This window comes from Zootoca vivipara, chromosome 6, assembly GCF_965207765.1.
Source record: "Zootoca vivipara chromosome 6, rZooViv2.hap1.1, whole genome shotgun sequence".
NCBI lineage: Eukaryota > Metazoa > Chordata > Lepidosauria > Squamata > Lacertidae > Zootoca > Zootoca vivipara.
The window spans coordinates 41,333,389-41,350,713 of record NC_142589.1 but is presented as its reverse complement, the minus strand read 5'-3'; the positions used below and the strand labels follow the sequence as shown (position 1 = coordinate 41,350,713).

Genomic DNA, 17,325 nt, shown 5'->3' with positions numbered 1-17,325 from the left:
TTGTCCCTATTTATAAATTATTTAGGGCTCTGTATATATTGTTGGGACCCAGGTGGTGCTGTGGGTTAAACCACTGAGCTTGCTGATCAGAAGGTCAGCGGTTCGAATCCCTGTGACGGGGTGAGCTCCCATTGCTCGGTCCCAGCTCCTGCCAACCTAGCAGTTTGAAAGCATGTCAAAATGCAAGTAGATAAATAGGAAGATAAATAGAAATACAGCGGGAAGGTAAACGGCGTTTCCGTGTGCTACTCCGGTTCGCCAGAAATGGCTTTGTCATGCTGGCCACATGACCTGGAAGCTATACGCTGGCTCCCTCGGCCAATAATGCGAGATGAGCGCGCAACCCCAGAGTCAGTCACGACTGGACCTAATGGTCAGGGGTCCCTTTACCTTTACCTTTATATATTGTTATTAATATCATTCATAAAACATTTCTAAACTGCCAGCTCATTCAAAACTATCATGGTGATGTACAACACAAGCATTAAAACATCACAAAATTATAAAATATAGAACAAATGACCAACACTGAATCAAACTGATTCTCTAAAACTGCTAATTTCCCAAAACAAACCACTCCTGTATAGAAGAAGTGCTGATGACTCCTGGCCACCCAGACATTTTCTGGGTTCCTGAAAAGATTACTTAGCCTCAGGAGCTGAACTTGTGCCAGCCAGCTGGCACTCCTACAAGGCAATCACCATTTGAGATTATCACTTAATGAGATGCTATTGCCTTCCTCAGACAGCACAGCGAATGTCACCGTCAAATACGGACAGTTTAATCGGGAACTAGTCAAAACCCATTACTTGCCTATCATCATCTCTGACAACGGCTCACCCCAGCAGAGCAGCACAAACACTCTTGCCATCCATGTCTGCAAGTGCAACGAGGAAGGAGACTTCACTTTCTGCGAAGAGCCAGCAAAACAAATGGGAGTCAGCGTCCAAGCACTAGTTGCCATCTTGGTCTGCATCCTCACCATCATTGGTAAATCTACTCATAAATATTCACATTTCTGGCCTTCCCAGGGGAAAGATCCCTTATATTACATATAAGGAACAGAAGGGGTGGCATTCACAGAAAGGGATATGAAAATGGAGTAATTTTGCTCTTTAAGGTCATACGGTAGCAACCATTTTTCAGAGATGGTTACTTCTCCCACCTTGCCGAACCTCAGGTTGAATCAGGTTGCGTTTTCTATTCAACCACATGCTTGTTTTTCTTCTCCATTCTACAACTAATTTACGTTTTGTTTGCAGTGATTATGGTGCTAATAGTTATGAGGAAGCGACACAGGAAAGACCTGAACATTCTCAGGAAGAATGTGACGGATATCCATGAGCAGCTGGTGGCCTACGATGAAGAAGGTGGTGGTGAAATGGACACCACCAGCTACGATGTGTCAGTCCTCAACTCAGTCCGCCAGACCAGCATGAGGTCACCGAGGATGACCATGGAGAACAGGCCTTGCGTGTACTCCCATGTACAAAAGCCCCCAGGAAATGGGATCTCGGGCACCGGAGAAATGGGCATTATGATTGAGGTGAAAAAAGACGAAGCTGACAATGACGGGGATTTGCTGCCGTACGACACTCTCCACATATACGGTTATGAAGGGGCCGAGTCCATTGCAGAATCCTTAAGCTCTTTGGGGTCAGGATCCTCAGACTCTGATATCGACTATGATTTTCTGAATGACTGGGGTCCCAGGTTTAAAATGCTGGCAGAGCTTTATGGGCTGGAACCCAGTGAAGATCTTCTGTATTGAGCGTTCTGTATTGACAGGTTCCCCCAGCCTTAGCCACAGACAATGTGGCTAAGAGAATGTTGGTTCAGAAGACGGAACCAACTAGCAATTTGTGCATTCCCAATACCTAAATCAGCTCAACGTACCTTTTTTTCTGAGCAGTTTTACATGACCAGGATGATAGACAGCAAAAGCTATGACTTTTGAGCATTTCAGAAGGGGCTCCATGAGCATACTAATGCATCCTGCACATGTGGGAGGACCCTGATTGGGCCACATAGAGTCCTTTCTGGTGCACTCTGACACATGTATGAACAAGGGCAGGGCTAGATCCCAAGGCACACACACATTTTTGAAGTGTGGCTCTTTCCCAGCAAGCATTAACAATCCTTTCTTGCTTATTTTAGTTTCTTAGAAACTAAAACTCAAAACCCACCCATGATTCTGGAAGGAACAATTTCTGGGACTTCAGGGAGTGCAAATCTCCTAGTCTTTAGTGTAGGTTTCATTTGATTGCAACTTCCATTATGCATGTATATACAGGCTAAATTTTTATTCATTTTTAATGCTTTTTTTTCAAACACAGCTGAAGAAATTCAGCTGCATCAGGGAACTTTTCCAAGTTACAAGCCTCATTAACTGTGAAATTATCCTAACACTTTTCTTCTTGCTGGTGCCCCCCACCCTACCCCTTCTTCCAGGTACTGTAAACATGGATATTTCAAGCATTTGACGCTTCCAAAACACCAATAGGAGATTCATCACTGATTTGACCTTTCCAAAACTAGCCTAGACCTTTCCCAGGTACTGTGTTGCCAGTTATCCAGTGCGAGGCTGGTGTCCTTTGAGACTGATAGAACAAAAGATAAGGAGGCCAACAGTAGGGGGCACTAAAGTGAGTGATGGGGGGGCGACTAATTCTAGTTTTGTCCCCGTTCTCCTCTCTGCTGAGTTAGACAATGGCAACTCTGAGACTAAGGATGAGGAGGCTGACAGCCTGTGCTACCTTTTGGACCTGTGAGGAAGTAGTTAGGTGGGGGCCAGCTGAAAACTGTACTTGGAAGGGGCAGGGCCCCATTGGCCCAATGGACTAGCCTCCATTGTTGTTACCTCCTTTCCCAGTCTACCTTACGACTGTGCCCAGATGCAGAGACTACTGCTTCTTCACCCACCAAGTTCCCCCCCCCCGACCATCCCCATTATTCTGTTTACCATGTTGTCTAATGAAGACTTCTTTTAGAAAAACTCCAAATCTTGCCACCTAGTGTGTGATATTTTGGTTGCCCTGATACAGATTTTCTTTTTTCTTTTTTCCCCTAATGGGCCAGCATGACTACCTTTACTTTTTCTGTGAGCAGGGTATACTCATTTTCACTAGCATGCAAAATCCAAACTATACATATAAGTATGGTTCTACTAAATAATGTATGGCTATTATTTGTTTAACAAAATATTCCTACTAATGAAAATAGTTGGGTGTAATTAATGTATGTGATGTTTAAACAGTGAGGTGAACTATAAAATCATTTAAAGCTATGGTAAGGCAATTGTAAACAATATCCAGTTTTTAAAGCGTCCTATGATCCTTGTATTTTGTGTTAAAAGCTACTCTACTGTACATCAATGGTTTTTGCACTGGATAGTTACATTTCCTATTTAAGGTGTATGTATGTTTGTTGTGGGTGGGGCGGGTTACCTACATAAAAGCCAAATTCATGTATACTTGCATTTGTCTGCTCATTAGTAAGATATTCAGGCAAACCTGTGATGACTTTAGTGCAGGCATCCCCAAACTTCAGCCCTCCAGTGGTCCTGTTAGCTATGGATCATGGGAGTTGTAGGCCAAAACATCTGGAGGGCCGCAGTTTGGGGGTGCCTGCTTTAGTACATTTAAACGCAGGGGAATCTACCAAACAGATGATAAAATCTGCTTATCAGATTGCTGAGGAACCACTTCTTCCCTTATGTTTGTATGTCATCCCCCAAGGCATAAAGGGCTATAAATGTACTGAGGAATGGGGTGTAGCTCAGTGGCACAGCACATCCTTTGCATGCATAAATTCCCGCATTCAATCCCTGGCTTCTCCAAGCAGGACTGGGAAATATTCCTGACTGAAACCCTGAAGAGAAACCCAGCCAACCAGCTTCCACTATATGTACTGTGACAGGTTCAATATAAGGTGATATTGTTCCTGTGTTCTTAGAGCAGCACTCTCTCATATGTTGGATTTGACTTACTGTATGCCACAAAAAAGTTGGATTTGACTTACTGTATGCCACAAAAAAGTGCCCATCTCGGGGTAAGCTCAATGAACTCAGGGGGATTTTCTTCAAAATAAAATAAACACTCCATAGCCTAGGGAGTGAAACATGGCCTAGTTAGCAAACATTGTTCTTGACGACTTAAAAGATGCTTTGCAAAATAATTGCTAACATCCAGCATATTTGTCAAACAAAGTAGCAGGGAACAGCTGCTGAATTATGCTTCACCCCTGGGCACCTTTCAAAATAATCACTTGTGTTGGCCTATTTATGCCTTTCAAGGTGTCAATGAAAATTTCTTTCAAAGAACTGTGGGACACCTGAAAAGGAGCTTGTGGTTGCACTTGGTGAAGGCATCACATAAGCAAGGTGCTTGGAGCAATGTTCATGTGACCTAAAAGGATACAGGGTGGTGTGCAGTGGTGCAAACCCATCACAACCTCCAAATACTCATCAGAAGGTTGGGTTGGAGCCTGTGCAGGTACAGCTGTATACCTTCTGGGTCTCTCGTGGAGATTCAAGGCCCTGTGTTTTGTAAGGGTACTAGTGTATTTGCATTGATGGAACCTGCTAATGCACATTTCTTCCTGCATAGGCTCTGTTCTAACCTACCAATGAATACACAGAGGTCATAAGTGAGACCTGATGGCATGGTCTTATTCCCAATAACCATACATTTGCAATTATGTAAACAGGGTTTGAGCTTCTTCTTCACTCATCCTGCCCTGAGAAATGAAGATTACAAGCCCCAAAACAGGATCGTCTTGCATGCCCTTCATGGAAGGCTCAGTATAGGAAGCCTCGTTCATCTTTCAAACCAGCATTCCTGCTAAAAGCAGTTGGGGTCATTTACCTATTCCATACTCCCTTTCACACACCTGACCCAGCTGAAGAGTGTGAGGGAGGCAGTCCAGTGAGACTGTCCCCTCCTTTCCATTTCTACATGTTATATCATTTCTCTAAGTATTTTAAAATTGTAAACCGCCCAGGGTGCAACGATGGAAAGGTGGTATATAAATGAAATAAATAATAGCTAACTGGCCATTTCTTTGCCCAGAAGATCTTAACAGTTCAGCAGAAGAACAGAACGGGCCAGAAACCTCGTCCCGTTCTCCCAGTAGCCAACCAGATGCCTATGAGAAGCCCACAAGCAGGCCCTGAGTACAACAGCACTCTCCCCACTTGTGAATCCTAGCCACTGGTATTTGGAGACATATTGCCTCTTTCAGTGCAGGTAGGCCATAGCCATTGTAATGCAGCATGGCTAGCGGGGATTGTTCTCTTCAGGTGGTCAGTATCAAAGTGAACGCACAGTCCCATTAAGGAAACACAAACCCACAATCCTTAACGTGATGGGCCATTGGCTCTCTTCAGGTCTTTGATAGTGGAATTAATTAAGCGCACAAGAGTGGGGGGGGGCTGCAGGGATGATCATGCTAGCTCTATTAACTTGCGTATACTGTGGATCCAAAAATGGCTGTTGGCGGGGAAGAAGCACATCCACCTTACCCTTGTGGTATCCTTGCTGGGGGTCATGAGATTCTCTCCCCTAGGCAAGTTAACAGATGGATTGCTCTCTCCAATAACTTGCACAAGGACAAAAAAGAAAGCTTGCAACCCAGAAACATCAGGGAGGGGTGTCTCACCACTCCTAGCAAGGACCCTGCTGCTTCCTTCCTGCCCCTTCAGGCTCACTGTCTACCAGCCAACACCGTTGCTGCTCCACTTCAGTGCCTGCCCATCGCCTCTCCAGGTTTCTTTTGTGTAAACAAATACACTGGGAAACCATGGATCTTGTAACATAGGTAAGTTTGGCCCTCAAAAAACCATGTAACTGAGTCCTCAGTGAAATCAGCATATATCTATATTTCGTTGCGGCATGTACACAAATGAGCAGCAGGTGGCACTCAGCTCCAGCAATGCCATAATTAAGACAATGCACTTCTGCAGTTCTGTTCCCTACCATTGTTTTTTTGCATAGACTAAATACACTGCCATCAGGATTGGATGCTTTCATGCATAGCCCTGCACTGCTTCTGAACCGTGGTCTATGCACGCAGCAGGAAGGAGTGGAAATGCAGCGGTAGACTTGAGGTGATAGAATGGAAGGTATCACTTCAGAAAATAGGGCAGAAGTCAAATTTGCTCCTCTAAGTTTTTGCTTTCTTGTTCATTTTAAAAACAGAACTCCCTGCAAACAGAAAACTAGCAGAACAGGGAACAAGACTGGGCTAGACTCTTTTCTTCCTAATCTCCTAGTTTTGAACAGGAAGGTTTTTTTTTTTCTTTATGAGGAAGAACATTAAAAAATGGCCCTGCCAAAAAAATGGTCTGACATGGTGCAATCCAGTCTGCCACCTCAGTCAATGTGTAGACTTGCTCTTGGGGACTTTGAGGCATACTGGGAAGAGCTGTTTGCAGGGTTGGCATTGGCTATGTACTCACCATGGCCCATATGCCAATAGGAGGCAATCCTAGGTCATTAACACGATTAGTCATTAGCAACTCAGTACTATTGGCATTGAAACAGCATTTCCGTGCACTACTCTGGTTCGCCAGGAGCAGCTTAGTCATGCTGGCCACATGACCCGGAAGCTGTCTGCAGACAAACGTCAGCTCCCTCTGCCAGTAAAGCAAGATGAGCACCGCAACCCCAGAGTCGTCCGCGACTGAACTGTCAGGGGTCCCTTTACCCTTTACCTTTACTATTGGCACTGCTCATTCCCTTGCCTAATTCCGGGCCTAATCACAACAACTTCTAGAGTTAGAGGACAAGGTGTGCTGTGGTTACTATTCTTTTTTTCTTTCCTCTCATTTGCTCATTGGGCAAGTGCAGGTGAATAGGCAACGACAGCAAGGAGGAGGAGGAACATCTAAGCTAGTAGCAACCTCTAGCTGGTTCACAGCAATGAATTCTGGGACAGTTCCAGGTTGTCTGACAATTCCCCCCACCTCTGCCAATGGGCCCTGGCAAGCTTACCTGGCTGCAGTGGCAGCACTCTGAGCAGTGCCAAGCACCTGACTCTTGCCACATTTTAATTTCCCACAACGACTCAAGAGAGATGCTAGGATGGGGGTATTTGGGAAAATTTAAGAAGTGTCTTGATCATGGGTAGGCAAACTAAGGCCCGGGGGCCAGATCCGGACCAATCACCTTCTAAATCCGGCCCGCAGATGGTCCGGGAATCAGTGTGTTTTTACATGAGTAGAATGTATTCTTTTATTTAAAATGCATCTTTGGGTTACTTTTGGGGCCTGCCTGGTGTTTTTACATCAGTAGAATGTGTGCTTTTATTTAAAATGCATCCCACAAGGTCTGAGGGACAGTGGACCGGCCCCCTGCTGAAAAGGTTTGCTGACCCCTTCTTGATACTCCAGAAAAGCAAAGTTAAGGGTAACCCATAGCAGGTTTCATCAGCAAGCCCTGCCAGGGCATTGGATTTTTGTATGTTTTTATATTTGCTGTTGTTTTGCTATGTTACTATGACATTTTTATAGTGTTTGTTTGAAATGTGTTCCTGCTTTCTTTGATGTAAACTGCTTTGAGCATGATTTTGTGTGTGTGTGTGTGTGTGGAAAAGTGGCATACCAATAAGAGGACTGAATGAATGAATGAATGAATGGTGCAAAAGAGATAGAAAGGATTAGTCACTTCTGATGGCGTTGTCAAATCATAATAAAGACAACAGGCAATCCAGCAGGTCCTTCACACTGACAAACAGCTATATGTAAGCTTCATGATGTTGTTGTTGTTTAGTCGTTTAGTCGTGTCCGACTCTTCGTGACCCCATGGACCATAGCACGCCAGGCACTCCTGTCTTCCACTGCCTCCCGTAGTTTGGTCAAACTCATGTTCGTAGCTTCGAGAACACTGTCCAACCATCTTGTCCTCTGTCGTCCCCTTCTCCTAGTGCCCTCAATCTTTCCCAACATCAGGGTCTTTTCCAAGGATTCTTCTCTTCTCATGAGGTGGCCAAAGTATTGGAGCCTCAGCTTCACGATCTGTCCTTCCAGGGAGCACTCAGGGCTGATTTCCTTAAGAATGGATAGGTTTGATCTTCTAGCAGTCCATGGGACTCTCAAGAGTCTCCTCCAGCACCATAATTCAAAAGCATCAATTCTTCGGCGATCAGCCTTCTTTATGGTCCAGCTCTCACTTCCATACATCACTACTGGGAAAACCATAGCTTTAACTATACGGACCTTTGTCGGCAAGGTGATGTCTCTGCTTTTTAAGATGCTGTCTAGGTTTGTCATTGCTTTTCTCCCAAGAAGCAGGCGTCTTTTAATTTCGTGACTGCTGTCACCATCTGCAGTGATCAAGGAGCCCAAGAAAGTAAAATCTCTCACTGCCTCCATTTCTTCCCCTTCTATTTGCCAGGAGGTGATGGGACCAGTGGCCATGATCTTGGTTTTTTTGATGTTGAGCTTCAGACCATATTTTGCGCTCTCCTCTTTCACCCTCATTAAAAGGTTCTTTAATTCCTCCTCACTTTCTGCCATCAAGGTTGTGTCATCTGCATATCTGAGGTTGTTGATATTTCTTCCGGCAATCTTAATTCCTGCTTGGGATTCATCTAGTCCAGCCTTTCGCATGATGAATTCTGCATATAAGTTAAATAAGCAGGGAGACAATATACAACCTTGTTGTACTCCTTTCCCAATTTTGAACCAATCAGTTGTTCCATATCCAGTTCTAACTGTAGCTTCTTGTCCCACGTAGAGATTTCTAAGGAGACAGATGAGGTGATCAGGCACTCCCATTTCTTTAAGAACTTGCCATAGTTTGCTGTGGTCGACACAGTCAAAGGCTTTTGCATAGTCAATGAAGCAGAAGTAGACGTTTTTCTGGAACTCTCTAGCTTTCTCCATAATCCAGCGCATGTTTGCTATTTGGTCTCTGGTTCCTCTGCCCTTTCGAAATCCAGCTTGCACTTCTGGGAGTTCTCGGTCCACATACTGCCTAAGCCTGCCTTGTAGAATTTTAAGCATAACCTTGCTAGCGTGTGAAATGAGGGCAATTGTGCGGTAGTTGGAGCATTCTTTGGCACTGCCCTTCTTTGGAATTGGGATGTAGACTGATCTTCTCCAATCCTCTGGCCATTGCTGAGTTTTCCAAACTTGCTGGCATATTGGGTGTAGCACCTTAACAGCATCATCTTTTAAAATTTTAAATAGTTCAGCTGGAATATCATCACTTCCACTGGCCTTGTTATTAGCAGTGCTTTCTAAGGCCCATTTGACTTCACTCTCCAAGATGTCTGGCTCAAGGTCAGCAACCACACTACCTGGGGTGTACGAGACCTCCATATCTTTCTGGTATAATTCCTCTGTGTATTCTTGCCACCTCTTCTTGATGTCTTCTGCTTCTGTTAGGTCCTTACCACTTTTGTCCTTGATTATGGTAATCTTTGTACGAAATGTTCCTTTCATATCTCCAATTTTCTTGAACAGATCTCTGGTTTTCCCCATTCTATTGTTTTCCTCTATTTCTTTGCATTGCTCATTTAAGAAGACCCTCTTGTCTCTCCTTGCTGTTTTTTGGAAATCTGCATTCAGTTTCCTGTATCTTTCCCTATCTCCCTTGCATTTTGCTTGCCTCCTCTCCTCCGCTATTTGTAAGGCCTCGTTGGACAGCCATTTTGCTTTCTTGCATTTCCTTTTCCTTGGGATGGTTTTCGTTGCTGCCTCCTGTATAATGTTACGAGCCTCCATCCATAGTTCTTCAGGCACTCTGTCCACCAAATCTAAATCCTTAAACCTGTTCCTCACTTCCACTATGTATTCATAAGGGATTTGATTTAGATTGTATCTTACTGGCCCAGTGGTTTTTCCTACTTTCTTCAGTTTAAGCTGGAATTTTGCTATAAGAAGCTGATGATCTGAGTTACAGTCAGCTCCAGGTCTTGTTTTTGCTGACTGTATAGAGCTTCTCCATCTTTGGCTGCAGAGAATATAATCAATCTGATTTTGATGCTGCCCATTTGGTGATATCCATGTGTAGAGTCGTCTCTTGTGTTGTTGGAAGAGAGTGTTTGTGATGACCAGCTTGTTCTCTTGACAGAACTCTATTAGCCTTTGCCCTGCTTCATTTTGAACTCCAAGGCCAAACTTGCCAGTTGTTCCTTTTATCTCTTGATTCCCTACTTTAGCATTCCAATCCCCTGTAATGAGAAGAACATCCTTCTTTGGTGTCATTTCTAGAAGGTGTTGTAGGTCTTCATAGAATTGGTCAATTTCACTTTCTTCAGCACCGGTAGTTGGTGCATAAACTTGGATTACTGTGATGTTAAAAGGTCTGCAAGCTTCATGATAAACCTTTGTTTGCAGATGGTGCTGTTGAATTTTCAAGAGCTCTCTTGGTCTCTATAAAGGAATCTTGACCCTCTATGGGAAAACACCAAAATAAAATTCTACATCTCTGCTTTTTTTATGCAGATACTCAAGGGTATGCAGTACCGTCACATTTTTTTTTTCTAGAAGAAAAGCACTTGTTTAAAGTGTGGCACTTACTGTAACAACTTCATGGTGAGTACCCACACCTTTTTTCCTAGAAGGAAAGCACTGGGCTATGTGCTGGTAAAGCCTCCATGCCCCTCTGCAAATGCCTTTTCTTTCTTTCCCAGACTGCAAAAATGCCGTGCCTCCCATTCTCTTTATATGGCAGTTCTTATCAGCAGGTCTTCATACAACACTTTCCCTCTGACACATGTGCCCGTTGCCACTGGCAGCTCCATACATCTTGTGTGAAAAACCAGCAGACATATAATTTCACATTTTTTTTCTCCAAAGTGCCATTGGGTGCATTTTCTGCTTGCTGATACCCTTCAGAGTACACATCTGTGGAAAGACCACTTATTCCAAATGTTGCTGTATTTTTAAAAACAGATGGCAAGCCCAAGTATATGATTTGCTGGAAACAGCAGGAGGGGAGAGTGCTGTTGTGCTCAGGTCCTGTTTGTGGGTTTCCAGCTGAGGCATCTGACCAGCTACTATGAGAACAAGATGGTGGACGAGATGGACCACTGGCCTGATTCAGCAGGGCTGTCCTTGTGGTCTTCAGAATGCCAAAACTGATTCCAGCATAGCGTTTTGTCTTATATCACACCCCATAGAATTATTTTTTTGTGGATTAGGGGGCAAAATCTATGAACTCAAATTCTGTGTTGCGTTCCTTCAGAATTGGCCTGCTAAGACTTCCTGAGTGACCTGCCACGCAATTTATCAGCAGTGCTGTTGCCAGTCGAAATGAGGGGACATACCACACAAAGGCTGTCTTTACAGCTTCACCTTTGGAGAACACTTCCTTCTTTTTAGCAGCACTTAGGAAATTTCAGCAGAGCACTCAGGCACAGGGTCATAGAACTGTAGAACTGTAGGTTCACTTCCTTTGTTATCTTAACGCAGGGGTCCCCAAACTACGGCCCCCGGGCCGGATGCGGCCCAATCGGCCTTCCAATCCGGCCCGCGACGACCCCCGCCGCCCGCTGCCGCCGCCCGCTCTCACGGCGTGCGGCGCAGCGACGATCTAAAAAACCGGCAAAAAATCGCCGAAAATCCTTTGTGCGCATGCGTATGGGCCTCTCCCGACCCGGAAGAGGTCATTTCTGGTGCACTTCCGGGTCGGGGGAGGCCCATACGCATGCGCACAAGCGATTTTCGGCGATTTTTTCCCGCGCGTGTGCGTGTGCGCATGCGCACGGGCGCACACTCCCCCGCCCTCCGGCCCGCTGCGCGCGCACTCCCCTGCCCTCCGGCCCACTGCGCGGTCGGCGCGGCGGGCACCGGCCCGCCGCGCGGTAAGTCTGGGGACCCCTGTCTTAACGCCTCATACTTAGGCCATTACCTCACCAGGAAGCTAGCCTGGTTATTCCAGGAAATGAATCCATGCTGGATCCAGGAATTAGAAGGGACTCTGCATAGCAGCCTACCCCCACCCTAAACTCATAGCATGGAGGTGAGGCAAGATAAAATGGGGGGGGGTCACTTGTATACTTCCAGCACCCAATTTCCTTCTCTTCCTCCTTTTCACCACTTCATTTGTAAAATATCATATCAGTTTTGAGCCACCCTTGGATATTTTTTGCCCCCCCCCATAGATATATTTTTTGTCCTCCATGAAGGTCAGTCTTAATGCATTCAGCCTTTCAAGCATGGCCTTGTTTACCAGCAGCCCTTTCAGAAAGTGCAAAGGATGCATTTTAAGTGTCTTATATCCAGTAGCTCTTGACATATGTTTTGCTCTCTACTCTCTCTTTCTTTAGGAAGCATAAAGAGTTCTCAGAAACAATGGTTTCCCCCCTTTCCTTTATCCATCACTAAACCTTGACTCTTTCTTCTAGCAGGATTTTGTATGCCATGACCCTGAATGAGCCTCTTTGTGTGCATCCTTTCCTTTTGGTCTTCTAAACCTCTCTCACATCCCTCTGCAAATGGATTGTCCACCGTCTCAATCTACTGGCAGCCCTTTAAGGATGCTATTCTCTCGTGTACCTAGGACCCTGGCCTTTCTGCCCTTCCCTTTTCCTCCAAAATATAAAGAACTCCTGGCTGATCATCTTACCACCTCTTTTTTACAGGTCAAGCTTATTTAAAACACATACTGTCAGAGGAGAAATGTCTGTCACATTCTCATAAGGGAGCTATGGACACTTCAGAGCCAAAGCTGTGAAACTGAATTCTCTATTTCAGTTCATAACAGAGAACAATCCAGGAGAATCTAAGAGAATACAAAGGGCTGCAAAGTTGAGTAACTTGACAGGCCATTTCTTTTTGGGGGGTTCTCAAAGTTTCGTACCTGAGGATAAACTGGTTAGCTTTGAAATGCTCTCCTTCAGAATTATTTTTCTTCCACCTCTTCTAGAAACGTTCCCTTTCTCAAGTCCCAGGGATGCTAATGTGCTCCCTGCTTAAAATGTGTCATGAGTTGCATGCACTTCACAAGGGGCAAGGATGGCCTCCAGCAGTGTGAAATTCAGAGTCCCATCTTCCATTTAACCACCACAAAGTGGCAAGTGGGAGGTGATATTCTCAGTAGGAAAGCAGTTCAATGATTATTTTTTTAAAAAAAAACCTTGCTGGTTTATGACCAGAGTTAAGACTACCTCATGTAGGCCCAAGCTCCACAAAGCCAAGAAATGAGAAGCTAAGGCTGACACCTTAACAAACGTGCCTGGGATCAGCAGTGATGTGCAGTGTCAAAACTTATGCTTTTCCGTGGTCTTTCAAGCCAAAATCCAGATGAGCAGGATAGTGTCATGACCCTTGACTCTAGCATCAACCTGAACAATCAGAGGCTGCAGGGGCATCAGGTAGGGAGACCATTGCGCCTGAAACTCATGAACCCCTGTTCACCTCACAGAGCTACAATTCCCAGAATGATTTAACAATCAATGGGCGTACCCAAAATCAAAACTAAGAGGGGGAGCACGCCAGCCACACACCCCACACCCAGCCATGAGATAGACTGGGTGGCAATGACGTGGCTGGGATCCCCCAGGGGGCGTGGTCAATGTCCACGCCCCCCAGAGGGGCCGAGGCGGCACACGGAGCCACCCCTGCTTGTGCTTCTGCCTCGCCCGCTCCTTTACCGGCAGCGGTGACTAAGACGAGGCAGCAGCAGCGAAGCCGCCTCCGTCGAGAGAAACCTGGACCTGGACTAACTTCAGCCCACACTCCTTCAAGTCACAGCGAGCACAGCACAGAAAGTGCTGCCCCCCCCCCCCCAGAGTCTTAGATGACAACAATTAATGTTTGGAAATTGTTTTTTAAAATTTTCAGTGAAGTTTGGAAATGAATAAATAAATCGCAATTGTCCCTTTACGTGACACTTTTTCGTCTGCTAGTTTGATCTGTGTTTTTTTATTATTTTAATGCCACTCCTAGAAGAAAAAGAGGGCAAGAAACATTCATACACCTGAGATGGTGCAGTTGTGTTGCTGAACCAGAGCCAGACTATTGCAATGCCAAACTGATTTCTTTTTCTGGAATAGTCATATTAAAGTGGATGGAACCAGCATCACCCGAAAAGTTCTGAGTCATAGCTGGGGAACCAACTAAATCACCACAGAATAAATTCGATTAAGTCCTACTGCTAAGAGCATAGCATATATTTCCAGACTTAGATTCTTAGCATCATGCTGGGAACTAATCATTTCCTAATTAATGCATTGCTTCCAAACTGTCACTTTTGATAGCTGAAATTGCTTTTGATCGCAGGGCTATTTTCATCCAATGATTTCTTAGAACTGACCTAGAGAACGCTAGGTAAAGAGAAAATAATGTAAAGACGTCATTTTCATTGTGCATTCAGGATGGCTTGTGCTCACATGGTCTCAGGGCAGTTATACACAATCCCACTTTTTATACCATAAATATTCCAAGGGTTGTTTGTTTGTTTTTGTTTTTGTTTTTTGGTCCTACTTTTAGAATCATAGAAATGTAGAGCTGGAAGGTATCCGATGGTCATCTAGTCCAACCTCCTGCAATAAGGGAATCACAGCTAACTCACAGCTTTTGCTGCACAACAGCATGCCTCCAGGTGGCAATAATGTGGCTAGGTGCACACTAGACCTTTAAAGCACATTCAAAGCATATTCTTTCCATCAAATAATTCTGGAGAGTTATAGCTCCCACCAACAACTGTTAACAAACTGCAGTGGCCAGAATTCCTTGAAGGAAAGATTGTGCCTCAAAGGCATAGTCTGTGTAATAACATTGGGAAAGCTTTGCTGAACAGCTGATAAAGTGGGGTGGTGTGTGGACAATCCAGAATAAATCTGTCATTAATATACTATTCTTGCATCAAACACTGCTACGAACGCAAGAGCGAGTGAGATGCAGTGGTGAGAATGTTGGACTAGGACTTCTGTGACCAGGGTTCAATCCCCACTCAGGCTCAGGCATGATGCTCAGTGGGTGACCTTGGGTCAGCCACCGCCACTCAGGGTTGTTGTGGGGATTGAAGGAGGACAGGGACCACCTTGAGCTCCTTGGTGGAAAAGGTGGCACAGAAAGGCAATCAATCAATCAATCAATCAATCAATGCTACAGAATGCATGGGTGGGTTGGCCGGGAGGAAATCCCTTTTCTTTCTGCACTCGAGATGCTCACATCCTCCTTTCTCTGTGGCTAATGGCCCTGATTCGCGGAAGGCTTTCTTCCTCTTCCTTCGGAGCGCTTGGCTGAGCAGAACTTCCACCCCAGCTGAGAAGGAAAGCCGAGGAAGCGCCGCTGCCTGGCGGGGAGGTGGGGGGGGGGGCGTCCCGGCGCCAGTCCCTTCGGCGCGCTCCGCTGCCCGCCTCTTCTCCGCCACGTCGAGGCGCTGCTGCTACAGTCGGGCCGGGCGGGCGGACGAGCGAGCGGGTGGCGGGCTGGGCCCTCGGAGGAAGCCCAGATGCCGCGGTGGCGGCTGTCTGCAGGCGCCAAGCGCACGGCCACGCGGGGCTCTCTCTGCAGCCGGTGGCCCGGCGCCGCGCCGCAGCCGCTGGGAAGGCGCTACTGCCGCCGGCGGGCGGTGGTCACGGAGCGCCGCGTCCCGCCTCCGCCTCCTCGCCGCTGCTCTGGCCGGGCTGGCGGCGGCGGCGAAAGCGGAAGTCTGCCTCTCCCGTCGTCGCCGGGCTGCAGCCGTCGAAGCGCATGGAGAGATCGGTCGCCTGGATGGGCTCCGGTAAGAGGCAGGGGACGGGGCGACGGATCCTGCGGGAGGGAGGGCGAGCGGGCGGGGAGGTCTGCTGCCGGGGCTTCTCCCCGCCAGCCCACGCGGCTGTGCACTTGCACCCTACATTTCCAAAGGCTTCCTTTGTCCATCCATCCTTAAGACGAAACCCACGCGCATCGTTCTTCCCGGGCGCGCATCCCTTGTAATGCCCACGCACCAGGTCAGCCCTCCTCAAGCTGGTGCCCTCCAGATGTTGTCAGACTCCAACTCCCATCAGCACCAGCCAGCATGGCCAGTACTCAGGGATGATGGGAGTTGTGGTCCAAAACATTGGGTGGGGGGGCACAAGGTTGGAGAGGGCTAAATTTAAACGGGTGCATGTCTGTTTCATGGGAATTCACCTTTTGGGGGGTGAATCCAGATGATTTGGGGAGGGAATCCAGATGATTTTATAGGAAATAATATAACCCTTTCCATATTTTTGCACTCAGCCAGGCAACCCAGGCAGGGTAGAAACAGCGCTCTGGAATGCAGTACTGTGTGTCGAAATTTTTAGAGTATGGATTAAACCTCTTTTTTAACCACTCCCCGATTATGCAGCTCAAGTGGGTGAAAGGGGAAGCCTGCATCTCTGCATGGGGTGGGGTGGGGAAAATGTCTTGCATGCACACCTGTTAGTCACATCTATAAATTGGTCTGTGTTTCCCTCCCTTCTTTATTGGTTTGGAGTAGTTGAAGGGAGGGGAAGGGAGGAGGAGGAGAGCACCTGTGCTGATGAGCATGTGGCATCAAAGAGCCCTGCAGTGAAACACATCATTTTGGCACAATTGTGTCAGCGGCAGTGGGGTTTTCTATTGAAACTTTTAAAGCATCTGTAACACATTGCATGCATAAGTACAGCTACAAAAGCATCTCTCTCTCTCTCTCTCTCTCTCTCTCATTTCCTGCTCCATTCCTGGCACAAGGGATGGGGCTACTTGCAGGGAGAAAGCAGATGGACTTCTGTTTCCTACTTTGACATTATTTGATGGGAGGAGGAAAGAAAGACAATAAAATAATATTTACATGCTAATCGTTGCTGGGTGTTTCATAACTGCAGAAATGGTAGCAGAAGGAGAGTGGGGGTTTGTTTTGGTTTTGGCAAACTTAGACAATTGGATTTCAAAACCCTGGTATACATCTGATTCATTTGTTCTCTGCAGCCCCAGAGGGTGGGACTGGGTCTATTGGGCTTAAATTACAATATGGTGGACTTCCATTGAACATAAGGGTGGGGGAGGAATTGATGGGTAGAGCAGTTTGACCATTGAACTGGTTACCTAGAGGCGTGGTAGGCTCTCCCACACTGGAGGCACACTGGAACATGGGAAGCTGGCTTATATTGTGTCAGACTGTTGGCCCATCCAGCTCAGTATTGTCTATACTCCAGGATTTCAGACAAGTGTCTCCCAGGTCTGCCTGGAGACACCAGGGATTGAACTTGGGACTTTCTGCATGCAAGGCAGATGCTGTAATAAAATCTTAAAATCACTATATGCAATGACCGATACTTAACTCATCTTAAAAGAAAGCAGGACAAGTCAATGAATCAGCCTTCCTCAACTCAATGCCCTCAAGAAGGTGTGGACTACAATTGCCATCAGCTGTAGCTGGC

At 46.2% G+C, this 17,325-nt stretch overlaps 2 protein-coding genes across 3 annotated transcripts in view; both read left to right on the top strand.

Moving 5' to 3' along the window:
• Positions 1-3,470, top strand: part of CDH5 (cadherin 5) — a 31,286-nt gene extending 27,816 nt beyond the window's left edge. For both annotated transcript variants that reach the window (XM_035119438.3, XM_088672011.1), the window contains 2 exons: positions 745-990; positions 1,263-3,470. In XM_035119438.3, the coding sequence (XP_034975329.1) occupies positions 745-990; positions 1,263-1,771 (755 nt within the window). In that variant the 3' untranslated portion in view covers positions 1,772-3,470. The remainder of the gene's footprint in view (positions 1-744; positions 991-1,262) is intronic.
• Positions 3,471-15,329: 11,859 nt separating this feature from the next.
• The window catches only part of BEAN1 (brain expressed associated with NEDD4 1), a 48,898-nt gene continuing 46,902 nt past the window's right edge, over positions 15,330-17,325 (top strand). The window contains exon 1 of the mRNA XM_035121020.3: positions 15,330-15,680. The gene's annotated coding sequence lies outside the window, so the exon portion shown is untranslated. The remainder of the gene's footprint in view (positions 15,681-17,325) is intronic.